This window comes from Trachypithecus francoisi, unplaced genomic scaffold (genome assembly GCF_009764315.1).
Source record: "Trachypithecus francoisi isolate TF-2019V2 unplaced genomic scaffold, Tfra_2.0 Lachesis_group6, whole genome shotgun sequence".
Taxonomy (NCBI): Eukaryota; Metazoa; Chordata; class Mammalia; order Primates; family Cercopithecidae; genus Trachypithecus; species Trachypithecus francoisi.
In genome coordinates, this window is record NW_022681471.1 from 84,496,561 (window position 1) to 84,521,957 (window position 25,397).

The 25,397-nt window shown below is 45.2% G+C and overlaps 1 protein-coding gene across 1 annotated transcript in view; it reads right to left on the bottom strand.

The window, feature by feature from the left end:
- FAM120C (family with sequence similarity 120C) overlaps positions 1 to 25,397 on the bottom strand; it is a 129,469-nt gene that overhangs the window by 4,819 nt on the left and 99,253 nt on the right. The window contains 6 exon segments of the mRNA XM_033201008.1: positions 3 to 24; positions 7,002 to 7,059; positions 8,082 to 8,220; positions 12,292 to 12,493; positions 14,333 to 14,542; positions 18,124 to 18,238. Of these exon segments, the coding sequence (XP_033056899.1) occupies positions 3 to 24; positions 7,002 to 7,059; positions 8,082 to 8,220; positions 12,292 to 12,493; positions 14,333 to 14,542; positions 18,124 to 18,238 (746 nt within the window).

Genomic DNA, 25,397 nt, shown 5'->3' on the forward strand with positions numbered 1-25,397 from the left:
TTTAGAAACTCCATCTGAAGAGCCCTGTTAAAAACAGAGATACTCAGTGGAAATGGGAATCCAGACTGGCTGACCCTTCCTAAGCATATTCATAAGCTAGCCTGAGAAAGCGGCTTCAGTTCTTCGAAAACACCAGAAGACCTCAAGCTGGTTGATAACTAGTACATTCTTTTTTTTTTTTTTTTTGAGATAGAGTCTCGCTCTGTCGCCCAGGCTGGGGTGCAGTCTGCAATCTCAGCTCACTGTAACCTGCCTCCAAGGTTCAAGCAATCCTCCCACCTCAGCCTCCTGAGAGTAGCTGGGTTTACAGGCGCCCACCACCACGCCTGGCTAACTTCTGTATTTTTAGTAGAGACGGGTTTCATCATGTTGGCCAGGCTGGTGTCGAACTCCTGGCCTCAACTGATCTGCCTACCGCAGCCTCCCAGAGTGCTGGGATTACAGGTGTGAGTCACTGCGCCCTGCCGGATACCTAGTACATTCTGGTATTATCTTGAGAAGTTAGGGTGAAAACATATAGACCCAACTGAAATCCATGGCAATGACAACACAATAATGACACAGCTACTTTTTCTTTTTTTTATACAGGGTCTTGCTCTGTCACCCAAGTTGGAGTGCAGTGCTGCAATCCTGGCTTACTGCAGCCATGATCTCCTGGGCTCAAGCCATCTTCCCACCTCAGCTCCCCCAAGTAGCTGGGACTACATGCGTGCACCACCACATCCAGCTGATTTTTGTATTTTTTGTAGAGACAGGGTTTCACCATGTTGGCCACACTGGGCTTGAACTCCTGAGCTCAGGTCATCTGCCCGCCTCAGCCTCCCAAAGTGCTGGGATTACAGGTGTGAGCCACTGCGCCTGGCTGACGCTGCTACTATTTACAAAGCTTAAAAATATGTTTTTCTAATACTATGGGGATCCTAAATGGTAGATATGATCATGCCCCATTTGCTGATGAGGAAGGTGAGGCTCAGAAAGATTAAAGCAACTTGCTTAAGCAGACACAGATACAAAGTCGTGGGGCCAGGATTCTACTCCTCTAAAGTCTATTCTCTTAACTGCCATGCAACACTGCCTAATGCTGACAACTGGACAGACAACTGAAAGAAAAGGAAAAAACATAGAAGGTCTATGTGCAATATTCCACAGAATCTTTCTTTTCTTTTTGAGACAGAGTTTCGCTCCTGTTGCCCAGGCTGGAGTGCAGTGGCACGATCTCAGCTCACCCCAACCTCTGCCTCCCGAGTTCAAGCAATTCTCCTGCCTCAGCCTCCCAAGTAGCTGGGATTACAGGCATGTGCCACCATGCCTGGCTAATTTTGTTTTTTAGTAGAAACGCAATTTCTCCATGTTGGTCAGGCTGGTCTCGAACTCCTGACCTCAGGTGATCCGCCCAACTCAGCCTCTCAAAGTGCTGGGATTATAGGCGTGAGCCATAGAATCTTTCATAACTAAAAACAATCACCTGGTTTTTGTAAATCCCAGGAACATGATAGCTATTGCTAATGATATGAACTACATTACCTTGTGCAGTGCTGGCTCTTAATGAATGGTGCTAGGAATAATAACAGCTTCTGACTAAGTGGTTGAACATGCCACATACTCTGTTGTTCCTTTTACAGATAAGGAAACTGAAGCTCCTAGAAGGCCAAGGCAGGCAGATTGTTTGAACTCAGGAGTTTGAGACCAGCCTGGGCAACATGGCAAAACCCCATGTCTACAAAAATTACAAAAATTGGCTGGGCATGGTGGCATGCACCTGTGGTCCAAGCTACCTGGGAGGTTGAGGTGGGAGGATCGCTTGAGCTTGGGAGGTCCAGGCTGCAGTGAGTCATGATTGCACCACTGCATTCCAGCCTGGGCAACAGAGTGAGATCCTGTCTTAAAAAAAAAAAAAAAAAAAAGAAAAAGAAAAAGAAAAAATAAACAGGCTCAAAAAAGTACAGACTTGACTTTTAGTCCTCATATAACAACTCTGCAACATAGATACCAATTTCTCCAATTTTATAGATGAGAAAACTAGGGCAGAGAGGCTAAGTAACTTGCCCAAGGTCACAGAACTAGTAAGTAGCAGAACCAGATTCAAAGCTAGATCATTTGGTTCCAAAGTCTGTACATATGGGGCTTACTGTGAAGTATTGTCCAACAACCTGGAAATAACATGAAACTAGTAACAGCCATACAAATGGATGGAATTAGCCACCTGAAGGAGTCAACAAATAAATCAAAACATTACAAGTAAGTCACTTAAGAATTTAAGAACAGGCGGCCAGGCGCTGTGGCTCACGCCTGTAATCCCAGAACTTTGGGAGGTCGAGGCAGGTGGATCACAAGGTCAGGGGTTGAAGACCAGCCTGATGAACATGGTGAAACCCCGTCTCTACTAAAAATACAAAAAAAAGTAGCCGGACGTGGTAGCGGGCACCTGTAATCCCAGCTACTCAGGAGGCTGAGGCAGGAGAATTGCTTGAACCCAGGAGGCGGAGGTTGGGGTGAGCCGAGATCGTGCCACTGCACTCCAGCCTGGCGACAGAACGAGACTCTGTCTCAAAAAAAAAAAAAAAAAAAAAAAAAAAAAAAAAAAAAAAAAATTTTAGAACAGGCCTGGCTGGGTGTGGTGTCTCACGCCTGTAATCCCTGCACTTTGGAAGGCCAAGGTGGGCGGATCATGAGGCCAGGAGTTCGAGACCAGCCTGGCCAACACAGTGAAACCCTGTCTCTATTAAAAATACAAAAATTAGCCGGGTGTGGTGGCAGGCACCTGTAATCCCAGCTACTTGGGAGGCTGAAGCAGGAGAATCGCTTGAATCTGGGAGGCAGAGGTTGCAGTGAGCCAAGATCGTGCCACTGCACTGCATCCTGGGCACTTTGGGAGGCCAAGGCAGGCAGATCAACTGAGGTCCGGAGTTCAAGATCAGCCAGGCCAATATGGTGAAACCCTGTCACTACTAAAAATATAAAAATTTGCTGGGTATGGTGGTGCATTCCTGTAATCCCAGCTACTTGAGAGGCTGAGGTAGGCCAATTGCTTGAACCCAGGAGGCGGAGGTTGTAGTGAGCTGACATCGTGCTACTGCACTCCAGCCTGGGTGATGGAGCAAGACTGTTTTCTAAAAAGTAAAATTAGGCTGGGCGCAGTGGCTCACGCCTGTAATCCCACACTTTGGGAGGCCGAGGCAGGCAGATCACGAGGTCAGGAGATCGAGACCACCCTGGTGAACACGGTGGAAACCCGTCTCTACTAAAAATACAAAAAAATTAGCCGGGCGTGGTGGTGGGCGCCTGTAGTCCCAGCTTCTAGGGAGGCTGAGGCAGGAGAATGGTGTGAACCCGGGAGGTGGCGGAGCTTGCAGTGAGTGGAGATCGCACCACTGCACTCCAGCGTGGGCGACAGAGCGAGATTCTATCTCAAAATAAATAAATAAATAAATAAAATTTAAAAAAATAAAATAAAATTACAAAAAAAAAAGAATTTAAGAACATATAAAACTCTTGTGGCCTAGGAATAATCTCAGGAAGACAGGATTACAGTGTAACCAGATTTAATAAGCTAGAACATTTTATTAATTATCTCATACTCTTCTTTTTCTGTCCTGATTGAAACAGAAAAAGAAGAGTCAAAAAGGAAGTCAGCAGCAGCTCTGTCCAGAGAAGATGGCTTGCTATAAACCAAGCTGAAATGAGGATTTCCTTGGCTAGGTGACTTCTAGAGCAGATAACAGTGTCCGCAGCCATCTTAGCTAAGAGAAACTTAAGATCACCTACCATCCCTTGTTTTCTCTCACTTTCGTCATCTGTAAAATAGAATAAGAGTATCTACTTTGTAGGTTCCTGTAAGGATTCAATGAGACACTACATATAAAGTACTTAGAACATGTGTGTTTGGCACAGTGTAAGAATTCAATAAATGCTCACTAAGGCTGGGCACAGTGGCTCATCCCTGTAATCCCAGCACTTTGGGAGGCCGAGGCAGGCGGATCACCTGAGCTCAGGAGTTCGAGACCAGTCTGGCCAACACGGCGAAACCCTGTCTCTACAAAAAATATAAAAATTAGCTGGGCATGGTGGCGTGCACCTGTAGTCCCAGCTACTCAGAAGGCTGAGGCAGGAGGATCACTTGAGCCCAGGGGTTTGAGGCTGCAGTAAACTATGATTGCAACACTGCACTCCAGCCTGCGTGACTCATTTAAAAAAAAGCTAGCTAATATCATTGTTCTGATTCCATGCCCCCAAGCAAACTTCTGATACCACAGCCTCTCTTGTAGCTTGCCCTTAGATAAAGAAAGCTCTAGTAGTAATGGTTAAAGGCCTGTACGCTAGAGTCAGCCACACCTGAGTCTGATGCTTGTCTCTAACAACTAGAGTTGTTATGCTATATTGGAATTAGCATAGCATAGGGCTTTGGAATCAGTTAGCTCAAGCTGTAATGTCAATTCTGACACTGACTTGATAGATAATTTGGGGCAAGATACTTCATTCTTCTGAGTCTCAATTTCCTCCTGTTTAAAATGGGGAACAGCCCAGGTGCGGTGGCTCATTCCTATAATCCCAGCACTTTGGGAGGCCCAGCTTGAGGCCAAGAGTTTGATATCAGCCTGGGCAAATGGCAAAACCCCATCTCTACAAAAAATATTTAAAAATTAGCTGAGTGTGGTGGCTCACCCCTGTAGTCCCAGCTACTCAGGAGGCTGAGGTGGGAAGTTTGCTTGAGCCTGGCAGGTTGAGGCTGCAGTGCACTGCACTTTAGCCTGGGTGACAGAGTGAGACCCTGTCTCAAAAAATAATAATAAAATGGAGAATAATAAATACTTCACAGGGTATTTATGTGGTTTCAATGAGCTCACGTGTTTGTAAGAGTGATTAGAAGAGCAAATGTGTGATACATTGTGATAACTATTTCTTATCGTAAATCAGTTCTTTATCTCTCACCACCTTCTTCCCCCACCCCTTAGCCATATTCACACAGCTATTTCTATGATCTTGGTTAGTGTGAATCAACCACTAAGAGATAGATCTACTCTTATTATACCAAAAGTATCAGGCTTTTCAGACTGTATGCCTGATGACCAGACCCTGAATCCCGGTGAATTCATCAAGGCTATACTGCCTGACGAGAGAGCCTATCTGGTGATTAGCTTTCCTTCTAGGTGCATCCTTTTTACCTTACTGAGCAGCTTCAAGAAAAAGGTGAGAAGCTTTACCAAAGTCACTGTTCTCTAGCTTTGGAGTGCATTATGAAATACTTTGCGTGGGAGACTTACTATCTAGTTCCATTTTTGGCTAAAAATAACATTAAAGCAAATTTATCTTATTTGAGGAAACATTAGATGATGGGGATTAACATGGATGCAGTGAGGGCTGGCTGTATACAGAATAGATTTAGGATTGAGAACTGATGACAAAATTGCCCAGGATTAAAGACTACATGTAGAATGTCTAGAGGAGGCTTGGTAGAAAGTAGGTACTCAAGAAATGGTAGCTGCTATACTTTAAGAAGCCCAGCAGCTTGAGTCTACTACAATATTTTGGATCACTATAAGAATAGGTCCTTCTAGTTTGTATTTGGGTGGGGTGGGACATAACTAATGAGGACCAGTGGGAACTGTGATATAATTCAAGGCATGTATTAGAAGAAAGTTTAAAGGCTGGGCGCAGTGGCTCACACCTATAATCCCAGCACTTTAAGAGGCTGGAGGATCACTTGAGCCCAGGACTTTGAGACCAGCCTGGGGCAACAAAGTAAGACCCTGTCTCTACAAAAAAAATAGAAAAACTTTGGGGGGCCAAGGCAGGTGGATCATGAGGTCAGGAGGTCGAGACCATCCTGGCTAACACAGTGAAACCCCATCTCTACTAAAAATACAAAAAATTAGCCAGGTGTGGTGGCGGGCGCCTGTAGTCCCAGCTACTTGGGAGGTTGAGGCAGGAGAATGGTGTGAACCCAGGAGGCAGAGCTTGCAGTGAGGTGAGATCTCACCACTGCACTCCAGCCTGGGTGGCAAAGCGAGACTCCTGTCTCAAAAAAAAAGAAAAATTTAGCAGGGTGTGGTGGCGCACACCTGTAGTCCCAGCTACTTGAGAGATGGAGCTGCAAGGATTGCATGAGGCAAGGAGGTAGAGGCTGCAGTGAGCTGTGATTGTGCCACTGCACTCCAGCCTGCCTGAGTGACAGAGTGAAACCCTTTCGAGAGAGAGAGAGAGAGAGAGAGAGAGAGAGAGAGAGAGAAGACAGAGAGAAAGTTCAAGACATTTCTGAGTCATTGAGAATAAGCAGGCTGGGTGCGGTGGCTCACGCCTGTAATCCAGCACTTTGGGAGGCAGAGGTGAGTGGATCGCCTGAGGTCGGGAGTTCAAGACCAGCCTGACTAACATGGAGAAACCCCATCTCTACTAACAATACAAAATTAGGCGTGGTGGCGCATGCCTATAATCCCAGCTACTCGGGAGGCTGAGGCAGGAGAATCGCTTGAACCTGGGAGGCGGAGGTTGTGGTGAGCCGAGATCGTGCCATTGCACTCCAGCCTAGGCAACAGGAGCTAAACTCTGTCTCAAAAAAAAAAAAAAAAAAAAAGAATAAGCAGAATGGTAGTGCTCCCACCACATATATTCAGCAAAGGTAAAAAGTCCAATTTTTTAAAGTCCACCATATCTGGTGGCCCCTCAGAAGCTCAGGCAGGCTATGGGCAGACTCACTGTTAGCATCACTCTGGCCCCTTTCTGGCTGCATGTTGCACATAGTATGCTAGGAGGTCTTTAGGACACAGTACCTGGTTTCTATCTTGTGGCCTCACTCGGAAAAGGGTAAGACTCTGCAGCCCTGTGGGAACAGCTTGGGGCAGGCTAACCCTCACTATACCATTAGAATGAAATCAAATGCCTGAAGGAGTTGAGAAGCTCCCCTAAGCAGCTCAGGTTTCCATGCCTGATGTGATCTCTTGTAGTTTAGCTGAAAAGGCAAAAGGCATCAAACAGAAGCTAAATATCTCAAAAAACATACTTACTTGCTTATTTCCTTTTTTGTGTCCCTTGGATCCTCTACCAGTCTGTTCTTTTCCATGCCTTTAGCAAGTGAGAGAAAAAGTGATCATGAGAAACATAAAGCCCACACACCCCTTTTCACTTGGTTAACTATTTGTCTCCTCTTGGAAGTCTGACCTCTTAAGTCAGATACCCCTTCTCAGTGTTACTACTGAACATCTATTTCGGTCATTGCTATATTCTACTGAACTGAATTGTTCTGTATCCCATGTCTTCCTCTAGGGCAAAAAACTCTTTCATCAAGGCAGGGCAATTTATTATATATTTGCTGAGGTAAACTGAAGACTGATTTAAAAAAAATGGAAAGTTGGGCCAGGCGTGGTGGCTCACACCTGTAATCCCAGCACTTTGGGAGGCTGAGGTGGGCGGATCACCTGAGGTCAGGAGTTTGAGACCAGCCTGGCCAACACGGTGAAACCCCATCTCTATTAAAAATACAAAAATTAGCCTGGCGTGGTGGTGGGCGCCTGTAATTCCAGCTACTTGGGAGACTGACGCAGGAGAATCACTTGAACCCGGAAGGTGGAGGTTGCAGTGAGCCAAGACCACACCATTGCATTTCGGCCTGGGAAACAAGAGCGAAGACTCCATCTCAAGAAAAAAAAAAAAAAAAAAAAAAAAAAAAGGAAAGTTGGTCAGGCATGGTGGCTCATACCCGCAATCCCAGCACTTTGGAAAGCCAAGACAGGAGGATTGCTTGAGCCCAGGAGTTTGAGACCAGCCTGGGCAACGTGGCGAAACCCCAGTTCTACCAAAAATATGAAAAATTAGCCAGTCATGGTGATGCACACCTGTGGTCCCAGCTACTTGGGAGGCTGAGGCAGGAGGATCACTTGAACCTGGGAGGCAGAGGAGGTTGCAGGAAGCCGAGATCATGCCACTGCACTCCAGCCTGGGCAACAAAGTGAGACCCCATCTCAAAAAGAGAAAGAAAAAAAGAAAAAAAAAAAGTAAAGTTAGTACTTCTTGCTTTAATAGAAGGATTTAATACCTAGGCATTTTCCCAAGGGGACTAGCTCATACCAACCTATTTGGATACATACCCCTTTCCTGGCCCACCGACAGAAACCACTTGCATGCCGAAGGATCCTCGGCCCCTGGAGGATCTGCTGCCAGCCCACTGGCCCACAACCATTCCAGCAATCTCCAGTTTTCCTCCTTGGGGTGGGATTGGATGGAGACCTGGCAAGACAGAAAGAATGGTGGTAATGGGGCAGGTGTGGTGGCTCATGCCTGTAATCCCAAAACTTTGGGAGGCCGAGTCGGGTGGATCACTTGAAGTCAGGAGTGGAGTTCCAGAGCCAGCCTAGCCAACATGGTGAAACCCTGTCTCTACTAAAAATACAGACAATTAGCCAGGCACCGTGGTGCGTGCCTGCAATCTCAGCCACTGGGGAGGCAGAGGCACAAGAATCACTTGAACCCAGGAGGTGGAGGTTGCAGTGAGCTGAGACTGTGTCACTGCACTCCAGCCTGGGCGAAAGAGTGAGATTCTGTCTCCAAAAAAAAAAAAAAAGAAGAAAAAAGTATTGTAAGTACAAGGCAGGATAAGAGGTGGACAAAAGATCCTACAACCCACGACCTACTCTTCTTATTTCCATTTCTCTCTGATAAAAAGACTGTGGCAGGGCATGGTGGCTCATGCCTGTAATGCTAGGAGTTCGAGACCAGCCTGGCCAACATGGGGAAACCTCATCTCTACTAAAAATACAAAAATTAGCCGGGTGTGGTGGCCTGTGCCTGTAGTCCCAGCTACTCAGGAAGCTGAGGCAGGAGAATCGCTTGAACCTGGGAGGTGGAGGTTGCAGTGAGCCAAGTTCACGCCACTGCACTCCAACCTGGGCGATGGAGCAAGACTCTGTGTCAAAAAAAAAAAAAAAAAAAAAAAAAAAAAAAAAAAAAATAGAAACTCTGTGATAACACAAAGGTGTCATGATGGAAGCACATTCAGTGAGGAGGGCCGAAGATCTGTACACATCTACTTTAGCAAGTATGGTACAGGTGATTCATTTTTTAATCACAGAGCCTAGCATATAGTAGGCATTCGTATTTGTTGAGAGAATGAATGTCTTAACATCTAGTTATTAGAAAATACGAACCTAAACTACCTTTTTTTTTTGTTTTTTGAGACAGAGTCTCACTGTGACACCCAGGCTGGAGCGCAATGGTGCGATCTCAGCTCACTGCAACCTCCACTTCCCGGGTTCAAGTGATTCTCCTGCCTCAGCCTCCTGAGTAGCTGGGACTACAGGCGCATGCCACCAGGCCCAGCTAATGTTTGTATTTTTAGTAGAGACAGGGGTTCACCATATTGGCCAGGCTGGTGTCAAACTCCTGACCTCAAGTGATCCACCCGCCTCGGGCTCTCAAAGTGCTGGGATTACAGGCTTGAGCCACGGTGCCCAGTCCTAAACTACTTTTGATACAAATATACATCATTACAGATCGTAGGAATAGCCAAACAACCAAACTAAACTGAAAATAATGAAACTAACAGTAATTTATACTTAAAAAGCAAGAATAGGCTGGGCATGGTGGCTCATGCCTGTAATCCCAGCACTTTTGGAGGCCAAGGTGGGTGAATCATTTGAGGTCAGGAGTTCGAGACCAGCCTGACCAACATGGTGAAATCCCGTCTCTACTAAAAATACAAAAAAATTAGCCAGGCGTGGTGGCACATGCCTGTAGTCCCAGCTACTCAGGAGGCCGAGTCAGGAGAATTGATTAAACCTGGGAGGTGGAGGTTGCAGTGAGCGGAGATCGCACCATTGCGCTCCAGCCTGGGTGTCACAGTGAGACTCTGTCTCAAAAAACAAAAAAAAAAAGGTAGTTTAGGTTTGTAATTGACCTAAATCACCTGACCTCAAGTGATCTGCCCACCTTGGCCTCCCAACGTGCTGGGATTACAGGCATGAGCCACTGCTCCCTGCCTAGAGTGTTAGTTATTTTTTTTTTTTTTTGAGATGGAGTCTCGCTTTGTCGCCCAGGCTGGAGTGCAGTGGCGCCATCTCGGCTCACTGCAAGCTCCGCCTCCCGGGTTCATGCCATTCTCCTGCCTCAGCCTCCGAGTAGCTGGGACTACAGGCGTGTACCACCACGCCCGGCTAATTTTTTTTTGTATTTTTAGTAGAGACGGGGGTTTCACCATGTTAGCCAGGATGGTCTCGATCTCCTGACCTCATGATCCGCCTGCCTCGGCCTCCCAAAGTGCTGGGATTACAGGCGTGAGCCACCGCGCCCGGCAGAGTGCTAGTTACTTTTAAGAGGGACAAGAAAGACTTGCATTTGAGGATCCTACTGTGGGCTTTCAGGAGGCAAGAGGCTCCTTGTGAACCACCAGTAACTGGAGACTAAGCATCACTGGTAGGTAAGGCAGTGGTGACCTTCTGAGAACCTGGCTTTAATAAGGCTGTCTTTTGAGACTTACAAAATAAAATCAACACATAAAGAACAGAGAAAGGATCTGTAAAGTCATCTGAAAGGGATGGACTGGCTGGCTCTCTGGTTTTTAAGACTTGATCATGATCTGACTGAACAGGGAGTTACCAGAGCAGACTTTCACACTGTTCATCTATGCCCAGCCTTGAGCTAACTACCCATACTGAATTTTGTCACCCTGAAAAACTAACTTCAACTTCCAGCTTTATTACTTTTTTTTTTTTTTTTTTGAGACGGAGTCTCGCTCTGTCACCCAGGCTGGAGTGCTGTGGCCGGATCTCAGCTCACTGCAAGCTCCGTCTCCCGGGTTCATGCCATTCTCCTGCCTCAGCCTCCCGGGTAGCTGGGACTACAGGCGCCGCCACGTCGCCCGGCTTAATTTTTTGTAGTTTTTAGTAGAGACGGGGTTTCACTGTGTTAGCCAGGATGGTCTCGATCTCCTGACCTCGTGATCCGCCCGTCTCGGCCTCCCAAAGTGCTGGGATTACAGGCTTGAGCCACCGCGCCCGGCCCTTTATTACTTTTAAAGGGAGGAGCAATAGGTACCAAACACCTTCAACCGCAGCAATGACACTCTGACCCAATCACAGAATCTTGCTATTTTATGATAAAATGTCTCCACTAAAATATCCTGTTTCACTGCCAGGTGCCGTGGCTCACGCCTGTAATCCCAGCACTTTGGGAGGCCAAGGCGGGCAGATCACCTGAGGATGGAAGTTCAAGACCAGCCTGACGAATATGGTAAAATCCCGTCTCTACTAAAAATACAAAATTAGCCGGGCTGTGGACAGAGGGAGACCCTGTCTCAAAAAAAAAAAAAAAAAAAAAAATCGTGTTTCACCACAGGACAGATTGTCTGAATTATCAGGATCAGTATCTGAGCAACCTAGGCATGATTATGTATCATCGTTAAGCTGTAGTTCAGGTGCCACCGTAATTTATACATATGTTGGTGTGTACATATGTGTGTGTGTGTGCATGTTTGTTTTCCTCACTAAACTGCAATCCTCTGGTCGCATGGATGGTGACATATTCTCTCCATGCTTCTGGAGCTGAAGGAAGGGAAATGTGTCAAGTATATTCCCAGATTGGAAATGGATACATCAAGCTACTGTTGTCTACCAGCACTGGCTGTTTACTCTCACTGATCTTCCTGCAAGCTCCTGTGTGCATTGCCTATAGGGAAGGAATGAACGGACAGCAACCATGAAGAGCTGGTCCATATGACTTATAGTTCTCTAAAGTAATAAAGTAGGTTCTGGTTTCCACATCAGTCACTTCATGAGTTTGGTTGGTGAGAGTCAAATCCCTGGGAACCAAGTACCTCTATGAAGAGTGGTCTCAGAAGTCAAAATGGACATAAGCTGCTCTTCAAACTACATAGCACAGAATATAAATGAGATGAGGCTGGGCGCTGTGGCTCACGCCTGTAATCCCAGCACTTTGGGAAGCCAAGGCGGGTGGATCACCTGAGGTCCAGGAGTTCGAGACCAGCCTGACCAACATGGTGAAACTCCATCTCTACTAAAAATACAAAATTAGCCAGGTGTGGTGGCGCATGCCTGTAATCTCAGCTACTCAGGAGACTGAGGCAGGAGAATCGCTTGAACCCAGGAGGTGGAGATTACAGTGAGCCGAGATCACACCATTGCACTCCAGCCTGGGTGACAAGAGTGAAACTCCATCTTAAAAAAAAAAAAAGTCAATGAGATGAGATATATGTGAAACTGTTGATCCTATTATTGACAATAATGACTGGATAGATTATTATGACACAAATTGAGGATGGTAAATACCTCATTCTTAGGTACTGACCTGCAAATCCCCGGCTCCTCCCTTGAGGGGGAAGTGGCATGGAGCCCATAGCTCGGGAATAAAGTGAAACAGGGTAGAGAGAGGGCACCATAGGAGGCACAAAAGTAGGTGACGGAAGTAGAGCAGAAGGCGGTGGATGATTCATGTTGATTCCTTCAAGGATGCTCTGTCTCATCTTTTCCACTTTGGTTGCCAGGTCAGCCTTCAAATGAGGAAGAGTAATAATAGCAGCTGCCATTTTTCGAACTTGTCCCATGTTTTAGGCCCAGCATGGGGCACTCTAGGTACAGTCTCACAATTCTATTCCCATTAAGTGAACTGAGGCCTGTCGTTAAAGGGCTCAAAGCTACACACTCAGGAAGCCTGTCTGGCACCAAAGCCCTGACTCTTTACATGACACCATACTACCATATGAGTTCTGACTCAGGGCTTGTGATGTACATTGACTAGGTCAAGGAAGACAAATTTAACAATAAGAATTACTGATGGTCTATTACATGGCTGGCATTGGGCTGGGTCACTTTCTAAGGGAGATGTAACAGAATTAGATAAAAGAGAAAATAAAAATCTGACAAATAAAAAGCCTTTTAACCTTCTCCCCCATATCCAAGATTGGAGATCCTGATACCTCTAGTCCAGAGGTCTGCAAACTTCTTCTGAAAAGGGTTAGATAGTAAATATTTTAGGCTTTGTAGGCTATATTGTCTGTCACAATTATTCCACTCGGCTACTGTAACATGAAAGCAGTCATAGGCCAGGCGTGGTGGCTCACGCCTGTAGTCCCAGCAATTTGGGAGGCCAAGGCAGGTGGATCACCTGAGGTCAGGAGTTTGAGACCAGCCTGACCAATGTGATGAAACCCCATCTTTACTAAAAATACAAAAAAATTAGCCAAGCGTGGTGGCGTGCACCTGTAGTCCCAGCTACCTGGGAGGGTGAGATAGGAGAATCACTTGAACCTGGAAGCGGAGGTTGCAGTGAGCCAACATTGCACCACTGCACTCCAGCCTGGGCAACAAAGTGAGAATCTGTCTCAAAAAAAAAAAAAAAAAAAAAAAAGAAAAGAAAAGAAAGAAGTCATAGATGGTATGTAGATGAATGAATGTGGCTGTGTTCCAATAACATTTTATTTACAAAAACAGAGGGTGGTGTGTATTACAAAAACAGGTGGTTTGTAGCACTATGAACAGCGCAAAAAACTATGGATAGTGACAAAAAACAGGAGGTGTGCTGGGTAGTCTGCCAACCCCTGCTCTAGTCCCTCAGCTCTTTTCCCCCACCAAAATGGATAAAGGAGTTAAGTAAGGTTTCCTTTCCCTTGCCTCCCCTCATCTTCCCAATGTTTCATTTAAAAAAATCCCTTTGGGAGGCTGGGGCAGGTGGATCACAAGGTCAAGAGATTGAGACCATCCTGGCCAACATGGTGAAATCCTGTTTCTAATCAAAATACAAAAATTAGCTTGGCCTGGTGGTGCATGCCTGTAGTCCCAACTACTTGGGAGGCTGAGGCAGGAGAATCGCGTGAACCTGGGAGGCGGAAGTTGCAGTGAGCCGAGATCACGCCACTGCATTCCAGCCTGGTGACAGAGCGAGACTCCGACTCAAAAAAAAAAAAAATCCTCTGCTTCTACTCTATCATCAACTTTACTACCCTCTTCTGTTTCCAAACATAGCTCCTTTACAAAAAACAAAAATTGCTTGCAAAAGAGACAGTTTTTGTAAATAAGATAAATGAAATCCTGAGTTGGAGGGAAGGTATATAGTATATCTGAATATTCCATGGATAAGAAATACGCAGAGTAAGAAAAAGGATATGAAAACTTTAAGCTCATTAAAAAAAACTTTCCAAAGTAAAATTTTACAACATGTACATATCAGACTATGGGCCTTTGGGACCACTGTTGACTTAAGTCAGGTTAAAGTGAGACAGTCTCCTGCTTCCACCCCATCCCTCTCCAATATGTCTGCTCCTTTCCCCTCCCTGCCCGTTCACTCCCACAGGAGATCAGAGCTAGTCCGTAGCAGCCTGACATGCTGGTACCTGGCCATCACAGAGCTCAACCAGAGATACTCGCTCACGGCCTGCTTTAATTAGCTTGCTCTGGAACAGCTTGCCATCAAAGTAAATCCATGGACAGCAATGCTCCCAAGGGACTGGCTGGCCACAGGCATCATTAGCAAACAGAGCTGTGTCGACTCCACTCATGAAGAGAGCAGCAAGCTGGATCCCTCGGGCATCCAGTTTCTCAATCTGAAACCACCACAGATGAAATATTACTATTAAGAAACTACTATTCTTGGTAACATTTACTCTTATTCCTGTCATGCTGCTTCTTCCAGTTAAATTTGAACATGCTGTCATTCAATGTAGACATCTCAGTGCAGCTTCTATCCATGTCTCATCTCAGTGCAGCTTCTATCCATGTCTTTCCCCTAAGATGATTTGAAAGGTACTCATTACAACATTAAAGACACCAACCTGAGACATTTTTATTTTCACCTGTCAAATTAGAAAAAAATTTAGAAAGTAAAGGCTGAAAGAACACTCAATGCTGCTGCTGCTGATGCAGTGAAATAAATGGGCAATCATATAAAGCTGGTAAAAAATGTATATTACATGACCAGGTGCAGTGGCTCACGCCTGTAATCCCGGCACTTCGGGAGGCCAAGGCAGGCGGATCACCTGAGGTCAGGAGTTCAAGACCAGCCTCGCCAACATGGTGAAACCCCATCTCTACTAAAAATACAAAAATTAGCCAGGCGTGGTGGTGGGCGTCTGTAGTTCCAGTTACTCGGGAGGCGGAGGTGAGAGCATCACTTGAACCTGGGAGGTGAAGGTTGCAGTGAGCTGAGATTGCACCACTGCACTCCAGCCTGGGCAATAGAGCAAGACTCCATCTCAAAAAAAAAAGGAAAAAAAAAAAATGTATATTACAATTAAGCAATATGTATGAAGAACCCTGAAAATGTTCACATTTGTTGAGTTAGAAATTAAACTTGCAGATACCAACACCATGTTTCTTGTACAGCCTGAAAAACTGTGAACCAAAGAAAATTCTTTTCTTGACCGGGTATAGTGGCTCATTCCTGTAATCCCAGTATTTTGGGAGGCTGAGGTGGGTAGATTGCTTGAGGCCAGGAGTTTGAGACCAGCCTGGCCAACATGGCAAAACCCTGTCTCTACTAAAATAAGTTAGCTGGGCATAGTGGCATTTGCCTGTAATCCCAGCTACTCAAGAGGCTGAGGCAGGACAATCGCTTAAACCCAGGAGGTGGAGGTTGCAGTGAGCTGAGATTATGCCACTGCATTCCAGCCTGAGTGACAGAGTGAGACTCTGTCTCAAAAAAAACCTCTTTACTGATTACCCCGCTTCAGGTATTCCGTTACAGCAACTCTAAATGGAGTAAGACATCACATAACAGAGCAAAACTGAAAACAACCGAAGTCGCCAATATTATAACAATTAAATGATACATCCATATGATAAAATATTATTTATTAAATTTTTTTTTTTTTTTTTTGAGACGGAGTCTCGCTCTGTCGCCCAGGCTGGAGTGCAGTGGCCGGATCTCAGCTCACTGCAAGCTCCGCCTCCCGGGTTTACGCCATTCTCCGGCCTCAACCTCCTGAGTAGCTGGGACTACAGGCGTCCGCCACCTCGCCCGGCTAGTTTTTTTGTATTTTTTAGTAGAGACGGGGTTTCACCGTGTTAGCCAGGATGGTCTCGATCTCCTGACCTCGTGATCCGCCCGTCTCGGCCTCCCAAAGTGCTGGGATTACAGGCTTGAGCCACCGTGCCCGGCCTATTTATTAAAATTTTTAAGACACAGAAAATATGTGCTATGTGAAATGGAAAAAAGCCACAATATATAATTACATAAATACTACCTCAACTACGTAAAAAATGTATGACAGAAGACTGGAAAAAAACCTCAAAATTCCCACAGTGGCTATCTCAAGCCACTGTAATAGAGGACAGCTTTAACAGGAAAGTGTTTGCAGGTCCCCTCCTAGGTGTGGTTTAGCACGAGCAGTTATTCTAGGACAAGCAATACTACATTTACTGCAAAAAGCAAGCATTCACTGGTTGTCTTGAGTCTGTCTCATCTTTCCTTAGTTGACCTCACTTAAGATTTTGCAAGTCTTACTGAACTTGATCTTCTAGTTTACCTTGGGTGCTCAAAGGAACAAGGTTACTAAAGCCAAGGGAGGGATTAATGCATTAATGGCTACATTTATTGAGTACTGTATATATAAAATATGTGAGACACTGGCCGGGCGTGGTGGCTCACGCCTGTAATCCCAGCACTTTGGGAGGCCAAGGTGGGCGGATCACCTGAGGTCAGGAATTCGAGACTAGCTCGACCAACAGAGAAACCCCATCACTACTAAAAATACAAAATTAACCAGGCGTGGTGGCGCATGCCTGTAATCCCAGCTACTTGGGAGGCTGAGACAGGAGAACTGCTTGAACCTGGGAGGCGGAGGTTGTGGTGAGCTGAGATTTGCGCCACTACACTCCAGCTTAGGCAACAAGAGCGAAACTCCATCTCAAAAAAAAAAAAAAAAAAAAAAAGTGAGACACTGTTCTAGGGGTTTTACATGGATTATTTTACATAGTATCCTCACAAACTGACATAGTTGGATATGTGACCCCTCCAAATTGCATGTTAAATGTGATCCCCAATGTTGTAGATGGAACCTAGTGGGAGGTGTCTGGGTCATGGGGGCAGATCCCTCATGAATGCTTGTTACCCTCCCTGTGGTAATGAGCGAGTTTTCACTCTTATTAGTTATGCAAGAACTGATTGTTAGAAAGAGCCCAGCACCTTGCCCTTCATTTTTTTTTTTTTTTTTGGAGACAGAGTTTCGCTCTTGTTGCCCAGGCTGGAGTGCAGTGGCGTGATCTCGGCTCACTGCAATCTCCACCTCCCAGGTTCGAATGATTCTACTGCCTCAGCCTCCCGAGTAGCTGGGATTACAGGTGCCCTGTCATCACGCCCGGCTAATTTTTGTATTTTTAGTAGAGACAGGGTTCCACCATGTTGGCCAGGGTGGTCTCGAACTCCTGACCTCATGATCTGCCCATCTCAGCCTCCCAAAGTGCTGGGATTACAGCACTGCTGCCCTTCTCTCTTACGTGCCCTCTCTCACCATGTGACACGCTGGCTCCTCTTGTCTTATTCCCCTCACCTTCTATCATGAGTAGAAGCTTCCTGAGACCCTGACCAGAAACTGAGTAGATGCTGGCACCATGTTTTTTGTCTAGTCTTCAGAACAATGGACTCAATAAACCTCTTTTCTTTATAAATTACCTAGTCTCAGGTATTCTTTTATAGCAACAGAAAATGAACTAATATACAATTGTACAAGTAAGGAAACTGAAGCTAGAGAGGTTAAGTAACCTGCCCAAGGTCTATTTTCTGGGTTTATTTTCTTCTTATGCTTTCCTATACTTCTACTTAATACTCAGTACCTATCACTAAAAGGAGATGTGTCTGAGTAAATAGACACAAGCAGGGGACACTAGAATATGTCCCTTATAGTGTATCTTGTAAGAGTCAGAACCCTTGCCATGGTCTATGGGCCAAGATTTATTTTCCTTGCATAATATCCATCTTTTCTGTCCATTCTCATTTATCACTATGAGAGTAGTGTAGCAGGCACATCTTGGCTTTATTCATAGACATAAATATTTGGCTAAAGTAAATCAGTTACCTGCAGAACTTACTATTTTTCTCAGCTTCAGGCAAAAAAAAAAAAAAAATAAAGACCTCAAGTAGTGCTATAAGCTCATAAAAGAAAACTTAAATGAGGGTATATGAAATCACCTTGAGTTCTTGGAGTCGATCTGGTTCATAAAGCTGGGTAGACACTGCCTGTGCAAGGAAGGTGTCTAGCTCATGGCGATGCAGGATTCGGCCACCAGGCCACTGAACCATGTACCTAGAAAATAAAAGCACTGCTATTAGGCCACAAAAGCTCACTTATTCATGTCACAAAAACTTATGAAGAACCTATCATGAGCCAGTACTTGGCTAGATTTTGGCAATACTAACCGAATGAAGGAAAAAGAATCTCTGCTTTCGTTGCTTCCAGTCTGGGTGGTAGAGGAAAGAGTCATGTACATCGATAATGACAGGACAGTGTGTTAAGTACCAAGATGGAAGAATGCACAGAGTGCTTGCTATGAGAGCATAGAAGAGGGCCATGACTGTAAAGGTGAGAGATGGCATCCTGAGAAAAGTCAGCAAGAGTTCAGTTTCAAAGGGCCTGTAGAATTTAGTGAGACAAAAGGTGGGGAAAGGATGTTCCAGGTTGAGTGAAGAGTATGTGTGAAGGCCTGAAGGTGTGGTTCAGCAAAATGCACCAGCTTCCATATTGCTGAAGCTAAGCATGTTTGGAGTGACAGGAGGCAAGATTAGCAAGTAGGCCAGATTGGCGGCAGCCTGAGGAACACTGAGGGCTTCAGGTGGTGGAAAGTGCGGTCATGCCATTATCATGGTACTCAAGACATGGCCCAGGATAAGTGAAGTTCACGTAAAAGCCCAGAATGTTTTAACGGAAAGAGCATGCATTTTGAAGAGAGAATATCTGAATTTGAGTGTTGGTTCCTCCACCTACTAGTTGATAGCTATGGACAAATTATTTAATCTTTCTGAGCCTTGGTTTCTTCATCTACCAAATGGGGATAATAAAATTTGCCCTGCTCTTTTTACAGGGTGGTTGTGAGAATTAAATAGAGTTGCTAAAGAAAAAACGAAAAAAAAAAGGTTAGGTGCGGTGGCTCATGCCTGTAATCGTAGCACTTTGGGAGGCTGAGGCGGGCAGATCACTTGAGGCCAGGAGTTTGAGACCAGCCTTGCCAATGTGGTGAAACCCAGTCTCTACTAAAATTACAAAAATTAGCCGAGTGTGGTGGCAGGCGCCTGTAATACCAGCTACTCAGGAGGCTGAGGCAGGACAATCGCTTGAACCTGGGAGGTGGGGGTTATAATGAGCCGAGATTATGCCATTGTACTCTAGCATGGGAGACAGAATGGGGGGGAGGGGGGAAAGGGGAGAGAGGAGGAGAAGGAGGAGGAAATGACCACGATGAAGAAGATGACGACAAAGAAGAAATTGTGTGTGGGGGGGAAATAAAAAAGAAAGTAGACCAGAGAACAGAGACTCAAAAACAGGATTAAGGAATTTGGATCTTCATCCCGAAATTGTAGGAAGACACTGTAGGATTGTCAGAAGGACTGGTTTGATAATGACTGGCTCTGGTTATTAATATTGTTTCTTTTTTTGGATTTATAGTTCCTTGATTTACCTTTGCCCATTCTTTCATTTTTAACCTTTCCATCTTATTTCATTGGCAAAATGTAAAGCAAAAATAGAAGAAAATGAACGCAAATGCAATTAGTGGGAAACTTTAATATATCACTATTAAGCTATAATATGTAAAACATACCTAAAATACATTTAAATTCGCAGAAGATATGAGTAGTATAATAAATAAGGTTTAAATACTTGACTGACTTAATACAAAGAAAACACATTCTTTTTAAGTGCCCATATGAGTTCCCATGAGGTCTAGGATCTTGCCTGTTTGCCTTTGTTTGTGTTTATTATCCTTTATTTATTATGAACTATCTAGCCAAGTACATGGCATAGAATAGGCATTAATAAATATTTATTGGAAGAGCAACTGATGCATTAATCAGGTCATGCCAAGCCAAAAACAAAACAAGACAAAACTCAACAAAAATCCTTCAAAGCAGAATTTTACCAGTCGTATCCTGAACCACTGTGCAAGAAAAATTGACCTAAAGGAGCTCCTAAAGGAGTCAAGTGTGGGAGAACAGCGAACTCACAGAAAGACTAACACAATGCAAGGGTGTGATTTTAGAAGTTGAACAGATTGTTCTGGGTGCTCTGAGTCAGTGACTAAATTTACCTCAGAGAATCTAGATAAGGCTCCACAGAGGAGGGAACATTTAATTTCCTAGGGATTGGAGCTTTTTGTTTGGTTTGTGGTTTAATGTTAATTTGCAATTTTAAATGTCTCTCTAACCTTAATAGACTACATGCCAGAGTGGATGCTTAATACATGTTTGCTGAACAAAGTCAATGTCAGGATATTTATAAGGAAATGCTAGCTCCATCTTTGGGCCCGCCCTACTATTCAACTACTCTTGAATGAATTATGAGACAGAATGTAGGGTCTAATGAGTCAGAGGAGTGAGAGGCTCAGAAATGGGGCAGCAGGAAATAATTATGAAATCAACCAATATTTATTGATGTTTCATCATGTGCGATTTTTGGAATTATATGATTCCACTGGGAATTTTCCCTGGAAAATAACAGCATTACTTAGTCCCAGGGAATTTCCTCAATTTTAATGATGACAGCTTTATTATTGCTATTAGTGTTACATTACTACAAATATTACATACAAGCTTTAATATATGCAGCAAACTATAAGTTATACATAAGAATAACATTTACTAAATGCCTCTGATATTCTAGATATCTTGCTAAGAACTTTAGCTACGGCCGGGCGCGGTGGCTCAAGCCTGTAATCCCAGCACTTTGGGAGGCCGAGACGGGCGGATCACGAGGTCAGGAGATCGAGACCATCCTGGCTAACACGGTGAAACCCCGTCTCTACTAAAAAAAAAAAAATACAAAAAACTAGCCGGGCGAGGTGGCGGGCGCCTGTAGTCCCAGCTACTCCGGAGGCTGAGGCAGGAGAATGGCGTAAACCGGGAGGCGGAGCTTGCAGTGAGCTGAGATCCGGCCACTGCACTCCAGCCTGGGTGACAGAGCGAGACTCCGTCTCAAAAAAAAAAAAAAAAAAAAGAACTTTAGCTACAAACTATGTCGTGGCAAAGAATGCAAACTTGGAGACTGACATCCTTGGTTCTAATCTAGGTTCCACTACTCCTTTTCTTTTTTCCTTTTTTTTTTTTTTTTTTAGATGGAGTCTAGCTCTGTCGCCCAGGCTGGAGTGCAGTGGCAGGATCTCCGCTAATTGCAAGCTCTGCCTCTTGGGTTCACGCCATTCTCCTGCCTCAGCCTCCCGAGTAGCTGGGACTACAGGTGCCTGACACCATGCCTGGCTAATTTTTTGTATTTTTAGTAGAGATGGGGTTTCACTGTGTTAGCCAGGATGGTCTCGATCTCCCGACCTCGTGATCTGCCTGCCTCGGCCTCCCAAAGTGCTGGGATTACAGGCATAAGCCACTGCACCTGGCCTCCGCTACTCCTTTTCTATGTGACTCTGGGCAACTAAATCCCCTGGACCTCTAGGGGAATTAGTTTGCTAATCTTTAGAATGAGGATGGCACCACCTACATCTCAAAAGGTTGTAATAAGTAAAGGAGAAAAAGCACATAAAAGCACTAAGACTAGCCTGGGCTAGTCTTCTTGTAGAGACCCCCATCTCTACAAAGATTATTAAAAATTAGTCATGGCGGCCAGGCACAGTGGCTCACGCCTGTAATCCCAGAACTTTGGGAGGCTGAGGCAGGTGGATCACGAGGTCAGGAGTTCGAGACCAGCCTGGCCAATATGGTGAAACCCCGTCTCTACTAAAAACACAAAAATTAGCTGGGCATGGTGGTACGTGCCTGTAATCCCAGCTACTGGGGAGGCTGAGGCAGGAGGGCAGGAGAATGGCTTGAACCTAGGAGGCGGAGATTGCAGTGAGCCGAGATTGTGCCACTGCACTCCAGCCTGGGTGACACAGCAAGACTACATCTCAAAAAAAAAAAAAAAAATTAGTCATGGCTCATGCCTGTGGTCCCAGCTACTCAGAAGGTTGAGGTGGGAGAAAGAATTGCTTGAGCCCAGGAGGTCAAGGCTGCAGTGAGCAGATTCCACCACTGCATTCCAGCCTGGGTGACAGAGCAAGAACTTTATTGGGGACCGTGCCGGGGGTGGTGGAGAATGAACAGACACAAGAGACAAAGACAAACAGAGAACATGGCGGCCGCGCCTAGAGCCTCCGCCTCACTTTATGTATACTCCATAAATCCCACGTCAGCAAAAACACAATGCAAAACAAACTTTCTGCACCCTGATATAACCTTCTGCTTAGTTCCTTGTCTCTAAGCTCTTTCTTATTTGTCTGCCTTCTTGGCGCCTACTAGAGTTCATTAAAAGTTCAACTAGAGATACTGTCCTTGACTACTGGAGTTCATTAAAAGTGCAACTAGCTAGAGATACTGTCCTTGAGCCTTATCTATTCTTAGCATATTATTTTCAATGGCCCCTGCATTTCCCCCTTTTTGTTTTGCCTCAATCCTAGAAAAGTAGCCCATACTTGTTCCTGTTTTTTCCTTTGTTTTTGGATGCGACGGAGGTAGCATCGGATTACCAGAAGTAGACTCAATCCAAGCGCCCAAAGCAATATACTTCCAGAGACTGTAGAAATCCATGTTTTCATCTGGGTCCATGGGTTAAGGGCAGCAAAACTTTGACCCAGCTCCTGCAAGGTAGCGGCCCCAGACATACATGGAATTGTTGTCGAAATGCTTCAGAAATGTTTTGAGTGAGTTCTTGGATGTCCAAACTAATATTTTTATGGCCTATTAATAATCTTCGGATTTCAGTCCAATTCTGAGAAACATTAAAAGGCACAGGTGTTACGCAAAATTGAGTGGAGTTCCAATCACATTGCAATGTTATTCGAGTATTGAGGACAGTGAGCTGATCTCCAAGCCACGTTAAGTCTTGCTCCACGTTGTCCAATCTTTCAGCGAGTTGAGAGTCAATGTTCCGTTGTTGAAGCCACAACCGATGAGATTGCTCATGCCATTGCTGCACAAATTCAGCATTTTGTATGCTTTGATGTAGAGCAAGTCCTGCCACGGCTGCAGTGGAGGCGATGGCAACAAGGCCCATTACCGAGGCGACTATAAGTCCAAGGGCATGACGGGTCCGCTGGAGGGAAGTCCAAATATAAGTTTCAAGAGGTGATGCCCCCCACGGTCGCATAAGGTTGACAGGTAGCCAAATTTCCTTACGAGCCCTGAGGATATAAATATCCCCAGTAAAGTTGTGCCACCAGGAATGATTGAGGCAAGACAAAAATGTACACATATCTGTACAATTAACAATTCCCGTATCATTATCCCATGTTAAATTCCCCGCTAACAATAGGTAAGGCTTTCGGACACAAGCAATAATATATCGGGAGATATTCCAATGTAATTGAATATGAAAGGGGTTATTCGGGTTAGAAAGATTAAGGGACATATTCCCCACAAAAGTACTAATGGCATCACCTGCAGCTAATAACTTCCAAAGATGACTTTGTACTTGTAAAGAGTATCTAAGATGAGGCATAGGTGGCGACAAGCCTCCTTCACGCCATACCAAAGTTTCATTACCGTCAGCAGCAATACTTTTATTTACCCGGTGCCATTTCAAGGTATGTGACTAAATTTTGTTTGAAAAATCACCGTGCACACTCAATCAATTACTTGCAGCCCATTATATTCTAATAAAATCCGGGGCTTAGTTCCCCGACAATGTTGCCACTCCAATACCTCAATATTAGGGGAAACCTCTGGAATAGGACAAAAAGGTAAGGAACTAGGAATAGTCTCATTAATATATACAGTATGATTATAATGAAAACTTCTAGTTACAATAAAACAGTATTGGCAGCCACATGGCTATGATTATAGCGAACAGCCCAAGCTTCATGCGATTTCCGGAGACAATGAGGACTATTTCCCATGCAAATCGGAAGTCCTTACACTCCAAATTGGTATGTGCTGTTTATTATTCCCGTTTCCCGTTCTATGTTGTCCTTGTCCATATAGGGGGACGGCATCCAAGTAGTGTCATTGGTGAAAACCTTAATTTCCGCCTCCCCCCAGGTGACTCCCTGATACAAGGGTGGAAAGGGAATATAAGTCCAATATTCATACAAAGCCTCACTAAGGGAAATAAGGCACATCCAACAAAGGAAGAGATGCATGCTGAGTCCAGTTTTCTTTTCAACAGGGTTTCAATCGCCTTGTAGGAAACCACTCAGGTCCGCTCCCTGTAAGGACAAGAGCATAGCCCTGTCCCTGTTTTAGAACTTGCCCCTGAGCGGGCCGGGCGCGGTGGCTCAAGCCTGTAATCCCAGCACTTTGGGAGGCCGAGACGGGCGGATCACGAGGTCAGGAGATCGAGACCATCCTGGCTAACATGGTGAAACCCCGTCTCTACTAAAAATACAAAAAACTAGCCGGGCGAGGTGGCGGGCGCCTGTAGTCCCAGCTACTTGGGAGGCTGAGGCAGGAGAATGGCGTGAACCCGGGAGGCGGAGCTTGCAGTGAGCCGAGATTGCGCCACTGCACTCCAGCCTGGGCGACAGAGCGTGACTCCGCCTCAAAAAAAAAAAAAAAAAAAAAAAAAAAAAAAAAGAACTTGCCCCTGAGCATACTTACCTTCTTCATTAGGATACCAAACCTTTAAATTGTCGGCGGGGACTATCACCGAGGGAGGTGAGGAAAGATGAGTTACGGCAGCAGAGTCCTGCAATTGTCTCCATTGATTCAAAAAATTTAAGGTAAACAAAACCTTTAAAATCTGATTTCTGGGGGACTCATTTCCCCCTTTTTGTTTTAGCAGTTGAGTTTTTAAGGTTAAATTTGTGCGCTCAATGATGGCTTGACCTTGACTGTTGCCCGGATACCGGTGAGATGTTGAATATTGTATTGCTGTAAGAAAACTTGTAACTTACGAGAAACATAGGCAGGGGCATTATCAGTTTTAAGTATTAGAGGAATGCCCATGATGGCGAAACAAGCTAAGAGATGAGTAATAACAGAATCAGCTTTTTCAGATGGCAAAGGAGTTGCCCATTGAAAATGAGAGAAAGGGCCGGGCGCGGTGGCTCAAGCCTGTAATCCCAGCACTTTGGGAGGCCGAGACGGGCGGATCACGAGGTCAGGAGATCGAGACCATCCTGGCTAATACGGTGAAACCCCGTCTCTACTAAAAATACAAAAACTAGCCGGGCGAGGTGGCGGGCGCCTGTAGTCCCAGCTACTTGGGAGGCTGAGGCAGGAGAATGGCGGAAACCCAGGAGGCGGAGCTTGCAGTGAGCTGAGATCTG